The sequence below is a fragment of the Centrocercus urophasianus genome, unplaced genomic scaffold (genome assembly GCF_019232065.1).
Source record: "Centrocercus urophasianus isolate 14NV4802_14NV808 unplaced genomic scaffold, USGS_Curo_1.0 seq_10, whole genome shotgun sequence".
NCBI classification, from domain to species: Eukaryota; Metazoa; Chordata; class Aves; order Galliformes; family Phasianidae; genus Centrocercus; species Centrocercus urophasianus.
Genome location: NW_024884142.1, coordinates 32,063,511 through 32,080,187, shown reverse-complemented (window position 1 = coordinate 32,080,187; position 16,677 = coordinate 32,063,511). Strand labels below are relative to the sequence as shown.

Sequence of the window (16,677 nt, the reverse complement as noted above, 5' to 3'; positions counted from 1 at the left end):
AAGAGAACAGAAGAAAAAGACAAGAAACTAACAAAAGTGATCTGAGCAACCTACATAGTACTGTTGAGAGGTAAACTGCTGGCCGATGCTTTTTGTTGTTTTTCCTCAGTCTCACTTCCCTAGATTCCCTCTACTCCCAGAGAAAAGTTTGGCATGGCTCAGGCTGAGGCTGCCTTCAACAGAATCATTTTCTGCTTTTCAGCTCTTGGAATCAAAACAGTCTGGCATGTTAAATGTGACAATCCACAGTTTTTGTTTCTGTGAAGTAGGAGGTGTATTTCCAACATCAAGCAAGCATATTTCATTGCTAGCGCTCTGAAACTGTAGCTCCTTAACTTGGTGTATGGTTGCTACAAGAGTGGTTGGAGGCTCTGCTTTCTGAGGAATCTCATGACCAGGGCAAAAGAGTCATAGGATGCCTGGCAAGGGCAGAGCAGGGGTAGAGACTGGAGAAAAATTCTCTGGAAAAAAAGAGAAGAATCATGAATCATGGCAGGAAGAGCTGGGTAGATTTCCCAGGTAATGATTCATGTAGATGTGCTACAGATACTGGTGATATGAGGTCTCAGCTAATCCATGTACATCAGGGTTTGAACTCAGACACTTTGCCAGCTTCTCTGGAATTTGTATACTGGAAGCAGAAGAAAATCTAGTTACCATAGTCACTGTATAGGGTACTATAGAGTATGTGTCCATTCATAGTGGCACTTGTACAGTCTGGAAACTTTTATTTGAAAGCCTGTATTTTTCATGTGCATGGCTAGTGCTGTTTTATCATGGGAAGAAGAGCTTCTGTACTCATGCTGGAAGCAGAACCATAGCTCTGCCAGGTCAGTGGATTCTCCTTATGTCAGCAAAGAGTTGAACAATTTTTAGAAGATATGATGTCCGGAACACAATATGCCTCTTTTCATCAATACAAATGAAAAATCAACAAACAAAATGAAAAACACAGAAACCAACCTTGAATGGAGTATTTGATGGATTCACAGAGGAACAGTTGACAACTATCTGAACTTCAGAAGAAGTCTGGGGAGTTAATTATGAACAGACACTTGCACATGTGGCATTAATCCTTGAAATCAGAACACAGAGGATTCTCCTTAAGTCAACAAACAGTGGCAAATGCTGTAATATGGAAAAGCAGTTTCTTACTTCAGGTAGCGAGAATCCTTTGTTACAGATGGTTTATGGTCTTTCACAACTGTGCCTATATTTGACTCCCTGTAAAGGAGGTATAAAAGTGTGTTCTTACCTCTAGAGTTCCATAAATTGAATATATAGAAATGGCAAGGATAAGACTAGGAACCATCAGTGTGTCAAAGCAGAAAGGTAGCATGACTTTTGAGTAATCTGAAGTAGAAAATGCAGCTGTACTCCTGTGATTCTGCTTTTTAAGGTTTATGATTTTATGTGATTAAGAAAGAAATGAAAATGTGACCTGAATAATGTGCAGATAAGTCTGAGTCTCAATTTAAATTTAAAATATTTTGCTGACATAGATAACTTGATTTGGATTTAAAAAATAAAACATACAACAATCCTGGTAATTCATGGCTGTTTCAATAAATGTTAATATATTGCAATTATACCCAAGGCAAAAAAAGCTACTTTATTGGTATACTTCATTCTGCTGAAGAATGTCAAGGCCAGTATCACAGCGTATAGATGTGCTGCTATATCCAGGCTAACCTGACCAAACTTGCACTGAAACAGATAAGTGCTTACATAGGCACTAGCACCGTCTGAATGGATCTGCAGCTTACTGTCAGTATACAGCACTATGGACAGAAAGGAATAACAAAGACTCACCTGTATGGGTATGACCTGAGGGCCAACGAATTCTCCTTGACCTATTTTATTTGGTAGCATAGATACTCCTTTATAAGCTATTTCACGTTTTCAAACAGAAAACTTTGAAAGATAAAAAAGAAATACATTAAAAAAAAAAAAAAAAGTGACTGGTTTTCTGTCCAAGCACCCGTGAGTTAGCTGGTGTGCCATGCAGCCAGGTGAGCATGATGTTCACGCAAGACATGGGAGCTAACTAGCAAAAAAAGGGTTCTCCTCTAGAGCCAGCACTCTGTTGGACCATTGCCTTAAATTGCACTGTTAAGCACAGAAAAAGATATTTGGAAGTAGTTTCAGAATGATGGATTACACACTGGGAATAAGACATGCTGTGCATTTTTATTTCTGCTCAGATAGCAAGTTGTAATAACATGTGATACTAAAAAAGGTCTACATCCTATTGAAACAACAACAAAAAAAATTATTATTATTATTATTTTTTCTTTTAAAACCTGAATTCACTGCTCAAATGATCCACCAGTGCAGGAACGGAGTGGAAATAGAACAATCTGGTCTGAATCCAGAAGGGCTGAGATTTGGCTGTGGGGTAGCTTTGCACATTTGAGGGAAATAGACAAAAAGCAGCAGGGAAGGAGACATTCTATGGAATTTATTATAGGAAACATTTGGCTTGTGACAGCAGGGGCTATGGATGACAATAAACCCTCTTTTCCATACAAGTAACAAGAGCATATGATTGTTTGCATATGTCTGTGCATGTCTGTAAATGATGTCCACTGGGGATGTGAAACTGTGAGCATGGAAACTATTTCCTGCCTCCTGGTATGTTCAGAAAAATACAGTTGTACATATATTGCTTGAAAGGCACAGGGCGCAAGTGAACAAGCCATCATCTGGTTCTCCCAGTGGAAGCAACCTGCAGCATCTCAACTGCTGGCTAAGACTAGCACAAGAACCACTACCATTCAGCTCCCAGTCTCTAGGAGCAATAAAGACAACACAGGAGAGAGCCTCTCTGGCAAACACAAATCATTCATTAATAAAATGCTAAACTGTAAACAGTAGTAACATCCAAACTCCTCAGACTTTTACTAGTATTAGAAAATAAAGAACACACTTTCACAGTTTTTTCTTTTTTTTTTTTTTCTAACAGCTTTATTTCCATTTCATCTTACTATGCATTTTCTTACTCTCAATATTTTCAATTTATTACTTCAATTTAAACAAACAAACAAACAAACAAACAAAAACACCATACACATTTATGACTTAGAAAGACAGAACGTGTTTGAAAAAAGATTGAATTTTAGCAGGAAGTGCCACTACTGTGTTTGAAAACTGTAGTGTTACTTTCTATTCTGCTTTCCAACCAGTATGAGGGAGGTGCCAGAACTTGATGTTCTGGAACAGGTTGCCCTGTGAAGCTGTGGATTCCTCATCTCTGGGGCTGTTCAAGGTTATATGGAGCCCTGGGCAACCTAACCTAGTTCTTGATTTAGTGGCTGGCAACCTTGCCTGCGACAGGGAGTTGAAACTAGATGAACTTTGAGGTCTCTTACAATCCAAGCCATTCTATGATTTCATTATATGATGGAAGATCCTAAAACACATTTAAAACAACAGACCAACAGTCTGGTATCTGCAGCAATCTAACTTACATAAGGTTCATATTATGAGAATATTCATGCAGAACATGCAGTGATCTGCTTGTGGAGATTGTTGGTTTTGCACATTTAAGCACCGGTAGAGACAGCAGATTACTCTACGTCTTTCCCCATGCCCAGAAAGTAAGTAGAAAGGATCCACAGAAGGTAAGAAAAAGAAGACAATACTGTACCATTAGTGCAGTTAACCATTTCAGGATTGCCCACTTTTTCCAAACAGATTAAGTTATTAGAGAAGGACAAATAAGTTTTCATGCTTCCTCTGATGTCTGAATAAAAGGTAAAAGAGTGCAGGAGCAATTTGAAGAAACCTAGAAGTCTAAGTTCTTGTGGACACATGAGGTGGAATTTCCACCTGGTGCAAGGAGGAAGTTGCCACTATGCCCAGAAGGGGTACTTTTCCAGAATCTTGGGAGGAATTTTATTCCAAGATGAAGCTGATCCATGCCACAAACTGTTGAAGAAAAGCTTAAATTTGATAGGATTCTTGAGCTACTGCTAAAGAACATGGGTTTTGCACTATCTTATGCATGTAGGAAAGTGTGGTAAATTTGTTTTGATCTTGACAATGTTTTATATAAAGAAATCTGCCTTCAAGAAATCTCTGTAAATCCACAACTGTGCAACAAGTTATAATGCTGGAGCCTTGAAGGTTATTCATGCCCGCATTATACAATTTAAAAATCTACTTTTAGTACACAGAGATAGTACCTCTTTAAATAACTTGGGACCTCTTTAAATGGTCTATATTAGAAGCCCCCAGAGCAACCTGACGTTTACATATTTAGGTACTGTATCTCTTACATATCATTAGTAAATGGAATTGTTCAGACTTTTTCTGAGCCCCACATGCTTCCTCCAGACTTTTGATGCTGTGGAAATAAGAAACACACAAAGATCTCTCTAACTTCAGCTGTGGCCACGTTATTGCTGAACAGTATTCTAATGTATTCTCTACCAACAATTCATATATGTCAACTGTCAGGGAAATAGTAATACATACAAATGAAAAGGAGAAAGCTCAGAAGTGGTAAGGGAGACCTACTTGAAAACCTGTAAGGTTAATTTTTTGTGTTATTGCACATGAGATATAATGTATACGAATACTACAAATACTACAAAATTAATTAATATAACTTATTTGTGCCAACTATCTCTTCCTTTGTGGACTAGCCAGTCAAACCTCACCTTTTTTACTTACGTTAATGGGCACTGCTGCATCAGCTGTAGAACAAATCCTTTGTAGTGGGTATCACTGCTGTTAGAGCTGGAAAATTTCTGCAATATGTTGCAATAACTGACATTGTACTGCTCTTAAGTTAAAAAAATATATATACATATTTTTTTTTTTAAATCATCCTAGTGAATCAAGTGGAGAATAGTCAGGGGAAAGTCCATTTTTCCCTGACCATCAATATGAGTACATGTAGTCTCAATATCTCTGATAATGACTTGCACAAGATGTTTCAGATGAAGATGCAGAACAAACAAACAAACCAGCCCATACAGCAGATAACAGAAGATAGTAATGAGAATCTTTCCTCACAAGGATTTTCTTCCTCAGCCTCTTTGGATTACACCCTAAGCCTGAATTTTTGATCTGTTTCAAATATGTTTTTGTCTACAGCCTTGGTCTCCTTCCCATTCTTTTCATTCTTACTTATCTTGTTTTCTATTAATGTTAATGAAGTCAGTGGGGGTTTATGTATTAGTTTCTATCAGTTCAAGGTAGCCTCTAAACAGCTTATTACATAACATATGTTAGCAAGTGAACATAATGAAAATTTAAGATAAATGTTTGGGTTTGAATCAGCAAAACTTACCTTTTGTAATCCTAATGGTGGCTGCATATCTTAGAAAAGTTATATGATGGTTTGACATTTGTTTCAAACTAAACGCTACATTAATGTGACATATTTCCCAAATTGTGCACTGCATCTCACTTTCTGATAATGTAACACTACACATTCTGCTTTACTTTAAGGTTTTAACTTAAAGGTTTTATGTTGTGACCCTATCCATATTTTCTTTGTTCTGCAGTACCTTTTTATCTTTCTCTAATGAAAACTACTTCTACCATTAATGAGGATACACTTGCTTCTTGGAAAAAAAAGCATATATATTCTATACTTAGAAGTATAGAAATGGCTGGTGGAAGCACAGACGGAAAATACTTAAGTTAGTGATTTTAAAGAATGAATTACTGTTTAGCAAAAACTAAGATGGAGGGCATTGCACTGTTTGTTTTTTTTGTTGTTGTTGAATTTTATTATTTTTAATGTGCTTCTAGTTTAAGACAGCTGCATATCCTTGGTTTTTACCAGTTTATTTCAGAGTAGGTCTTTATAACATGAGCTTAGTCATAAAAGGTGTTTTTAGCATATGGAACTGAATCCTGTGAAGAAAAATGAAGACAGTGCTAGTCTAAGTCTCTCAAAAAATAACATGACAAAACACACATCTCACTGCTACAATAAATTCCAGTATAAGCATGCTTCATTTTCAAATATGCTATCTCCTACTCCACATTTCCAAGTCAAAGTAACCTGTTAATTGAGAGCATAATGATTAGATAGGAAAATTATAAAGGATGACATCAAGTATACAAAGCCAGTCAGTCAGGAGAGCATAAACGTAACATCTTTGAAATCAAAGTTATTTGACAAGAAACTAGTAACCTGTGTGGGTTGGTGTGTGAGCCTGTAAATGTGGGCTTACTATATTCTTCATAAGCTTCATCCAAGCAAGGACGGAAAAAATTCCTTTAAAGAAAGCACTGCAGCCATCTAGCCTTGAAAAGATGCAAGTGTTTAGTAGCTCTCTGATCATAGCGTGGAATTAAGGAAGAATCTCCCATACATTCATAGGTATTTCAGGACTCAGTCACAACTGGATCAGTTGAAGCCAAAAACATATAAGCAAACTGAATGCAGTAACACATCATCCAGAAATTACTTAAAGGCAACAGTGATCTAAAAGTTCATTTTTCTTGAGTTCTTCTTTACAAAACTGCAGGACATTTCTCCCTGGCTCATAACCAAGTCTTGCTAATGCTGTGTTCTCTAGTTATTCCTAATGCTGATGAGATAAGGAACAAACGGATCAATGCTCTCATTGTGTTTACTGGGAAACCAACAATCAGGACAGAGGACTGAATTCCCTGAATCGTAATTACACGTGAACTTGCTGAAGTATCCCTCTATGTTGCTCCAATTTTTATGAACAATCAGTAACAAAAACATGAGGAAAAAAACAAACAACAGTGTAAATTATAGAAAAAATGGACAGAAAATATGACAGCATACCATGAATGAATTCTAGCTGTCCCCTGCTTTGGCCTCTGGACATTCTCAGTTCATAAATCACATGTCAGATCTCACCTTCACTCCTCTCAAAAATTCTCATGTTTGGCATAACCAGGAAAAAAAAAATCTTATTTCACTGAGATTACCTGCCAACCTGAACTATTACCATGTATATTAAAGAAAGTTGAGAAACCTTGATATTACCTCACAGTAAAGTTAATACCAGGTATTCCTATTGTCCCTTATATGAAGGGAATTTGAAATAGATCCATCAGCCTTTTGATGCTAGTGAACTACTCAGCCATCCAGCTGCAAAACTGACTGAAAATGGAAACAAGAAAATATTTCATAAAAGGAAAACTAGGATGAAAAACTGAGACAAAAGGTTTAAAGAATGGTTTAAAGTATGCTTTATTTACCAGACATACAATAGTTTAGGAATTTCTTGCTTTGACATGTAAAAATGTTAAAAACGAGATCTAGTACAGCAGCCCATGACACATGCTTGTTGTGCAAATTCCTCTATTTTTCTCTGATATGTTTGATTGCTGTCCATTGTTGACAACAGACTTCTAGTACAAAGGAACTCAGTTTGGTAGCCTGTGTTGTTCCCCTTGGGCTGTTTTGCTAAAAAGAGATACTTGGGGACTGACTGAATTCTTTTGTTATTTTTAAATTCCCTGGGAAAATGCGGGCTCTCCGATCAGGAAAACACGTAACATTATGGAAGCTGAATGCAGGAAGTTCCTATGATTTAGGGAACTACACATTGTTTTTTTCAGTAATCACACTTTTGCAGATACATTACACAGAAAGAAATTTCAGGCTCTTGATTTCTGATAATTCTTTCAACATGGTAACACTGGTAAAAATAACAAATGATTTTAAAAAGTGTTGTTTAATCCCAATTTTTCTGCCTGCTGTATTATAAATGAAAGATTCTCCAGAATAAAAGTTTTGCACTTCAGATCCTTCCTTAGATATAAAAAAGAACAGCCTTGTGCCATCCTCAGTGATAGCAAGTGACAGGCTGAGAATGACATCACTCTTTATTTTTAACCGCCTGCCTTCTGGTGAATTTATTTCGCTGTCAAATATTACAACAGTGTTAGTCACATTCAGGCTTTACAGAAACAGAATCATTTGCTGGGTTTGACCCCAGAAGGCAGCAGTTCTTCCCTTTTGAAAGAGAGAATATTTATTTTCAAATTTGCAACAGCAGCTTGCCTCAGCAGCCGGATTACTAGGAATGTCTTAGAGAAATGCTAATATGTGTCAAAGGTCTACAACAACCAAAAGCATCCATGTGAATTTTGCCATTAGAGTTATGCTGAACATAGACTCAAAGAACAGGCTAATCACCTGCAAACATAGCAAACCCTGTGCTCAAGAACACAAGTCAGCAGCTAATTTGCTACAGGTATTTAATTAGACATGCCACAAGTTTGAGTCCAGCAGCTTTAACAGCTAGACTATACCTATTACCACTAATATCACTTATCCTCCTATTACTACATATCCAATGCCTAAAATAGGACTGGGTTAGTAAGTTCGTTGCCAGAGAATGCGAGTTAAAGATGTGCTTCCATCTTTGTACAGAGTGAAAGCCTTTAAGGTGAGGAAGCAGAGAAACTGCCCCAAGAGAGCAGAATCCAGTGCAGATCATGTTCATGCTACCTTTTCTCCACCACCTTTATAAATCTATTTGCTTTTTGTCATCCACTAGCATATCTTTTGAGTTCCCTCCAAGGGGAACACTGTCACTCATTATTCAAGCACATTGTGGCATTAATTACTATCACATCAGCAATGTTATTACTAAATAATGCTGCTACCAGTAGAAGTCCAAGTTTTGTATGAATTGCTCTCCTAAAAAATAGAACACAGAAGTTTGACCTCTGTCGTCCTTTCTAACACTCCCTCGCCAAATCACTCATTTCAGGCAACTGCTACCACACGTGAAGTCAGCAACAGCACGTACACAACTTAAAAGCACAGAACAATTATTGGTTAATTCACACAGGAGCTATTAGATTTTTAATACGCTTTTCTCCTTTAGAAAGTCGCCTGATGGGTCTTCAGTCAGTCATCGACCAGTAGAGAAGGGCTAGCCTTGTTTCCTGCTATAGACTAGCCCTTAGTCATGCTGTTTCTGTCCTTACTTTTCTCTCAGAAAATTAGTATCTTTCATGCTTACATTTTTTGTCATGAAACAATTTTATCTTTATTTCCAATTTTACCTTTCTTATCTTGTTTGCATAGTTCAATACTAAGTACTTTCTCACAACACTTTCTCACCATTTAGCAGATTTCTCAGAAGTCAGAACTGTTGTTCAGCTGAGCTGCGTAAAAACAAGGCTTGGAGTAACAGACAGGTAAGAGACTGCACTCACCATAGCTGAATAACATAGTTTGGCGTACAAATTCTGAACAGCACTTGTTCTCCTAGTTTCCATTTAGGGTATATGTTCTGGATGATATCTGCTTATAAATTACTCTGCTGACACTGAGAAAACCAGCAATATGCCTGTAAGGAAATACTCTTGTTGTGGTTTAACACCAGTGGTTAGCTCAGCAGCATCATGCTGCTCTCTTGCTCACTCTCCTCAAAAGGATAGGAAGAGAAAACACAATGAAAACAAAAACAGCTTATGGGTTAAGATAAGGAGAGGGAGATCACTCACCTATTACAGTTATGGACAAAACAGATTCAGCGTAGGGAGATTAATGCAATTCATTGCTAACTAATACTAAACTGGAACAGTGAGAACTGAAAGTAAACAGAAAGCACCTTTTCCCCATCCGCTCTCTTCTACCAAGTGGTGCTAGGGAATGGGTCATTCCATAACGCTTCGTATCCGTCGCGGTCACTCTGCCCCTACTCCACGCGGGTCCCTCTCACAACATCCTTCCTAACTGACCCCACGTGCCCTTCCCACACGCTGCAGCTCTCCCAGCACCACCCCAACAAGGCTCCGTAGCGCCGGGCCCACCCTTCGGGCACCGCTCCACTCGGGTCCCCACGGCCGCAGCTCCCCCGGCCCTCCCGCCCCAACGCGTGTACTGGGAGGGGACGACCCGCTCCTCCGTGGTCGCTCCATGAGCCCGGAGCTCCTGCCGCGCCGAACTCGGCTCCCGCGGGGCCGTTCTCTCCCATCTCGGCTCCCCTCTCCCGGCTGCTGTCGCACGGCGGTTCGTCCCTTCCTTCCGTCCGCTCTCGCAGAGCGCACCCGGCGTCGCTCACGGCTCAGCTCTGGCAGCGGCGGTCCCTCTGGAGCAGCTGGAGCTGGCTCTGCTCACACATGGGCAGCGCTGCTCACTGAGCACAACCCTGCAGCCCACCACTACCAAACCGTGACACGTAGGCTCAATACACATTAAGGACAGCATCCACAATTACTTCCATGTTGCCATTATTTGCCAGACCTGTTGAAGCAGGTCCAGAGGAGAACCAAAGATGATCAGAGGGCTGGAGAACATTTCCTATAGAGAAAGGCCCAGGGATTTGGGTTTATTTAGTTTGGAGGAGGCTATGGAGAGATCTCACTGTCGCCTTCCAGTACTTAAAGGAAGCTTATAAGCAGGAGGGAGGCTGACTTTATGTTAACATAGTCTGATAGCGATAGGGAAAAGCGGAATAGCTTTAAACTAAATGAGGAAAATTAGGTTCAGTGTAGGAAATATATTTTTACTCAGAGGACAGTGAGGCACTGGCACAGCTGCCCAGAGGAGCTGTGGTACCCCATCCGTGAAGGTGTTCATGCCAGGTTGGACAGGTCCTGGGCAGCTGAGTGAGGGGGCAGCCCTGCCCATAGCAGGGGTTTGGAATTAGATGGGCTTTAATGTCACTTCAAACACATATCATTCTATGATTCTATCATCTTTTAAGCCTGTGAATTCTGAAACGCAGCTTTTCAGTGTGGATAACATTAACCTACCCAATCCACATTTTCGCCTTGGGTTCCACTAGGGCTTCCTATATTTGTATCGAATATAACCCTGCTTGTAAATCAAGTGAATACAATTAGAAAATAGATACAAAGTCACCTATCAGCCAGCAATTCCTGTACCTCGCACCAAACGCTGCAGCGAGGGGCGCCCACGTTACCGAGGCTGCGTGCAGGAAACTCGGGACGAGCCTGCCACCTGGAGGACGCTCCTCGGCAGGAAGCAGCCGGCCCTGGCTGTCGCTCACACACACGCAGCCGAAGCCTTTGGCTCCGGAGGAGGCGAGCCCGCAACCACACGGCAAACAAGCGCCAGCCTCGCGCTGTGGGGCTGCCCCTGGCCGACGTGGCGGCGGGGCCGAGCTCCCCGGAGGCACCTAGCCAGCGCCAGAGAAAACGGTGCCGCAAAGAGCTGTGAAATAAACAGCAGGCTCGTCTTTCTGCGTTTATTTGTTAGCTGTCTCAGCCAGCACCAACCACAGAGTCAACCGCAACCAGCGCTGTCAGCTCACCCCACCCCGGCGTCGCGCCAGCGTTTTGCGCATGCGTCCCGCCGCTCTGCGCAGGCGCAGAGTGGGACGCGACAGCGGCGGCGATGGGCGGGAGGTTGGCGCGTGTATTCCGGACATTCAATGTGGAGAGCCGGGCCCGCCGCGAGATCAGCAAGGAGAAGCCCACCCCAGCGCCGCGCCACCCCACCAGCCGCTTAGACGAGCTGACCGGTGAGGGCCGGCTTCACCGGGGCGGCTGCAGCTAGGGGTGCCGCCCGCGGGAGAGCTGGGCCTGCGGTACAGGCTGCGCGGGAGGAGCGCCGCAGAGCGGGACCGGGCGGGAGAGGCGTGGGATCGGGGCCGCGCGGTGGGCTGAAGCGGCGCGGGGCCGTTGACATTGAGCGGGGTGGCGCGCGGGGCATGCCGGGAACGCGGAAGGCGGCGTTGGGCGGAGCCGTCGGTAGGGCAGTTGCTAGGGGACGCTCCGCTGTGTGTGTGGGGAACTGCGGGTAACGAGCTGTAACGGGGACGGGCTGGTGCTGGGGCACGGCTAACAGAAAGGGAAGTTTTGTGACTCGCCTCTCTGCTTTTTTTTTTTTGTTTGGTTGGTTTTTCTTTTTTTTGTTCTTTACCCCTTCACCTTCAGACCGCCCTGAGATACAGCAAGAAATTTCCAGGAAGGACGACAGGCTCCTCACCTTGTTAAAAGATGTTTATGTGGAGTCCAGAGACCCCCCGGCACAGGTGAGTGCTTATATGTCTGTAGGAGGCATACGAGCATTAGCTCTGTTGTTTTCAAGTCCAACACAAATTCTAAGGCATTTTTCTTTTTAAAGGGTAATGCTCTGTTAATGCCTAGAAGCTTTGCTGTTGGTAGATAAACGTGATGTTTTCAGTGCTCAGTTATACACCAGTGGCACAGATTGTGATCATGCAACCTATATGCTTACAGTCCTCCACTTTAACATAGCAGTGATCTTCTTTTGTTCTTCACTGAAGTTTCAGTTTCTGCTCCCTCAGATGCAGAGGGGCAGTTGGCCAACCCCTCTGAAAGATACTGTTTGCCAGAGATGTCCCATGTGGCTCTTAGAAGAAAAGAAGTTGGGACTGATGTTGAGGCATGATATGGTAGATAGCAAAGGCATTAAAAGATTTCTGATGTTAATGACATCTCATACAGAGCTTTTTCCTTATGTGGCTCAGGAAATGCCCGGGTTTGTTTATTCTTGTACAACCTTGTGGACTGTTTGGCCATCAGGTTACTCACTGCAACACTGCCGTCTTTGACTTGGAAAGCAAGGCATACCCCATCCAGTAACAGGATGTCTGGGGCGTAGTCTCCTTTTTTTTCACCTTCTTCCACCTTTTTACCTGTTGCATTATTGGACCATTTTATTCTAGCTCCTTCTTTCACTAGTAAAAGCTTTATACTCATCTAGCAATAACATTTCTAATTATTCCTAAGTATTTCTGATTTGCCACATCCACAGTACCATCCATTTAAGGCTAAAGTATTTTAAAAGACGCTCTTTCCTGAAGCTTCCAAATAATCTCTATCCTTAATTTTCGTAATAGAGGTTAGGACTCTTAATCTTGCAGAGCTGAAAGTTTAATTGCAGTATAGAATCATAGAATATCCCAAATTGGAAGGGACCCGTGAGGATCAACAAGTTCAACTTCTGGATCCAAACAGCACCACCCAAAAATCAGACCATCAGCATCAGCAGAAACCAGCATTGCAGCAATATCTTTAAACGTTTTCATTTGTAAGCCTGTCAGGAGTAGTTTCAGGAAAAGCCACAAGTGGAACAAATCTCAGTGCTTCATTCTGTGCCTCCTGCAAGACAGCTGCCACATAAGACTTGCAATTCTGGTGTGTCTGCCTGAAGTTGTTAGGAAAAGCATGGTTAATGTGTTAGCAGAGAGGCTTGTGAGCAAAAGTTTCTTTCTAAAAGCTTCCTTCTTGTCCTGATGTTTTTTTTCTGAACACTTCTTTCCTCTGAATACTTTGTGCAAAGTGTATACATATTTGGTGTGTCTGTGTTACATGAAAAAGTATCAGCTTTCAGTCCTGTAGTGACAGATACCTAAAGATAGGTCATTTTGTTAAGGCTTGAAAAGTTATTCATTATCTGAGCATAACAGGCAGTTACAGATGCTATAGCATCCACATTAGTTTTTTCAGCTTTGGGTTAATACAGTAGCTGCACACACTTTCCTTTAAAAGTATTTCTTAAGAAGGTTTCCATTGTTTCTTTTTTTGTAGTGTCATTCATCAGTGAAATCTTAATAAAAAGCAATATAGGGAAGGTAGAGCAGGTTTGGAAATGATTTAGAAAAGGAAATACAAAAGGACTTGAAAGAAGAGACTTTCTGTGTCTGAGTACTGCAGTGGTCTTGAGATTTAAATTGCACATGATGGTGCTAAAGTTTTTCTTTGTTCAGCAGAGCTTGTTCTAGAGACAGCATGAGAGGTGATAGCTTTCAGTTGCAAAACTGAAATACGAAAATGAAGGAGAATGAAAAGGATACCAGTTTTCAGTGTGATTTTTTTTTTTTTTTTTTTTTCCCTTCTCCTCCCCACTGGCGTGAATCAGCATCAAATATTAGGTCATCTGCATTTACATTTGGCTGCCAGATGGCTTGTATGAAGGCTGCTGGGTCTGTACAGCACTTCAACAGTACTGGATTGTAGCGTTTCATGATGCGGATAGGGAGTTGGCCCTCTATATGGAGTGGCTGTGCAACAACTAGCTGTAATGTCTTTGACATTAAGAAGTGAGGGTGGCTAAGCTAAACTTTTTATGGCTGTAAAAATGGGAAAAATTAATGGGCAATGCCATATTTAGAGAAATAGCTTAACTGTTACAGTATGCATAGTAAAAGGAACTGCTGTTAATCTCTTTGTTTTTCTTCCCACAATTAGGTAAAAGATGGAGGAGGTGAACATCTTCCGCGTAAACAGGTGGAAAAGAGATTGACAAAACTAGGTCACTTGGAAGAGCTAGATATTAAGAAAGTTCCCAAAGGCAAAATTTCTATTGTGGAGGCTTTGATGCTTCTTAATAATCATAGACTTCATCCTCACATATGGACTGCAGAGAAAATAGCAGCAGAATACAGTCTGGAACTGAATGAAGTCAACTCTCTTCTGGAATTCTTCATTCCTTTTTCCCTTCAAGAGTTTCCTAAAGAAACAAGAAAAGCTATAAAACCAACATAAGAATATTTACAAAAAACTTGTGTGATCTTGTTTGTGTCTTAATTATACTCCTGAATATATTCAGTGTCTGAAAAGTGCTGGTAATGTGTTATTCAGCAAGGTTGCTGTCTTGTACCAAAAAGATGTATTCAGGCAATTCCATTCAGTATTTGATAGCTTCAGTTAAATCTGGTAATTACAGGACAGAGTTTGTAAAACAGATTTTAACAACTGAGTTGTATGAGAGCCTGTCACAGGATTCTGATTGTTGCATTCACGTTTTTTTCATTCAGTTAAAATACTCAAGTTCTATTTAGAAATTTAACTTAAACAAACAAACAAAAAAACCCCAAACAGGTTGTCTTTCTTAACAGAGACTTCCTGGCCTCCAGCAAAATCAGTGCTCTGTGTGTATTAGCTTTGTAATTCATGTTGCAAGGACTTGCTCTCAAGGTGTGTGTATGTTAAAGCAGCTGTATTTCTACTGTATAAAAGTTTAATACTTATGCTTTATAAAGAGCGTTAGCCATAAGAAGATGTAGGATGCTCAGCTGTGTCAAAATACAAAGGTGAATAGCAGGAAGGCTTCTTCCTGATGACTAATGTGTGACCGCTCTTCTACTCCATTCTGATTTTGCTGAATTATCTGTAGCTCCCCAGGTTCTCTTCATCAGTCGCTGAATTTGTAGAGTAGAAATCTAGTACGGCAGTCTTTTGCAGCAGCCTGTGGCACTTGCTGTATGGGAAGTAATGGTTCACGTAGTAGGTAGCTGTTAAATGCAACTGTATCTACTGATTGGACCCATTAGTAGATCTTTTGTGAACGTCTACCTGTGCTGTTGTAATAAGCCTTTTTCCCCCACGGAGGCCTTCTCTGATTCATCCAAGTACAAGCTTAGATCAGCCTGTTCACTGATAAACAAGTTTTCCTCAGGCTACCACACTCAAGATAGACAGCATCCTTTAGTTTTTAGTAAAGAAAGTTAAACTGAGGAGATAACTGTAGCATTGATACTCTGGGTCTGTGTAGATAAGGAAGAAGTTTAGTGTTGCTGGCAAGTACTGATTAATGAAAACTGGTTCATGTTCTCCAGCTGACTTAGAAAAGAAAGCAGAGTTTATGTTTAAAATTACAGTATGATTGGTTTCATTTAAAAAATAATAGTGTTGAAATGTTTACACTGCAACGTGAATGTTTCTAATGCCCATCATCAAAAAAAGGTAAATGTAACTGCCTTTTTAATGACTTCTTTGTTAGGTCTTAGGATTCTGATTATGGTAAATATTTTACCAAGAACAACATCAGCTTTGCTATTTCATAGCAAGATTCTTACCGCTTCTCTGAGGTGAAACAAAGTGTTTAATTATAGTTTGCCACAGTGTATTCAAGGATTTTTTTAAAGTATGTATCATTATAGACTAGTGAAAGATTGTGTAAAAATTCTGATTGGTCTTGGATGTGGGTAACCTGTAACTTCATGGGGACAGACCTGAACTGAAAATAACAAATAATAATTCTGAGCTGTGAGCCACGTTATAATTTACTTGTTTTCCACAAAATACCCTTCTATGCTGTAACAGAAACACTGTATTTTTTCAGTACTGTTCATCCTAGTGTAATATTTAAGGTGGAATTCAGTTGTGGAATACATTTGGTACAGATACTTTATTTTTGTAGGATACTCTGTGATTTCCTCATTTGTAAATGGATCTTCAGTTATGCATTGGAGTTAATTAAAAACTTGCTTTACAATCAGCATTAGACAGTGGTTTAACCATGCCCCTTGATTCAGTACTTGCTTTGGTATTTCTTTTACACTTTTAACTTGGTTTTGTCTATTCCCTTTCCTGTGGCTGTTCAGCTGTTGGCATAAGAAGAAGGTGTTCTTCAAGCAAATGTTTTGAAGTGGTAATTATAGAGAATTTATGGGGATCTGCCATACAGGTTTATGGGAATCTTATGTGGTTAATTTCTCATGTTTCATTTCTATGAATGTGCTGTGCCAAATTTCAAATGTTTTTGACTGCTATGTAGAATTACTAGATTTGGTAAAGAACAATTTACACTGTTCTGTAGGAGTGTTCCAGCAGGTATTCAGGCTTTCAGTCTTGAATTTTCTCTGAGATGTCTCTAGGGGGAGTCTATTTGCTCACTTGTCTGTGTTTTCTGGGATGTTCTCACTTCAGTGCATCCGTTTCTCTAGCATTCTGTAAGTTTGTATTCCCAGTCTTCTCCAGCCAGTCTTCTCTGCCAGG

At 40.5% G+C, this 16,677-nt stretch overlaps 1 protein-coding gene across 1 annotated transcript; it reads left to right on the top strand.

Annotated features, from left to right (window-relative positions):
• The first annotated feature begins 11,307 nt into the window (after positions 1-11,307).
• On the top strand, positions 11,308-16,183 carry NDUFAF4 (NADH:ubiquinone oxidoreductase complex assembly factor 4). Its single transcript, XM_042825225.1, has 3 exons — positions 11,308-11,450; positions 11,866-11,963; positions 14,146-16,183. The coding sequence occupies exons 1-3, from the start codon at positions 11,324-11,326 to the stop codon at positions 14,440-14,442; spliced, it is 522 nt and encodes a 173-aa protein (XP_042681159.1). The 5' UTR covers positions 11,308-11,323; the 3' UTR covers positions 14,443-16,183.
• Positions 16,184-16,677: the final 494 nt, after the last annotated feature.

Coding starts and splice junctions, on each gene's coding strand:
- NDUFAF4 (XM_042825225.1), top strand. CDS start 11,324: ATGGGCGGGAGGTTGGCGCGTGTATTCCGGACATTCAATGTGGAGAGC. Junction 11,451..11,865: donor CCGCTTAGACGAGCTGACCG/GTGAGGGCCGGC, acceptor CTTCACCTTCAG/ACCGCCCTGAGATACAGCAA. Junction 11,964..14,145: donor CCAGAGACCCCCCGGCACAG/GTGAGTGCTTAT, acceptor TCCCACAATTAG/GTAAAAGATGGAGGAGGTGA.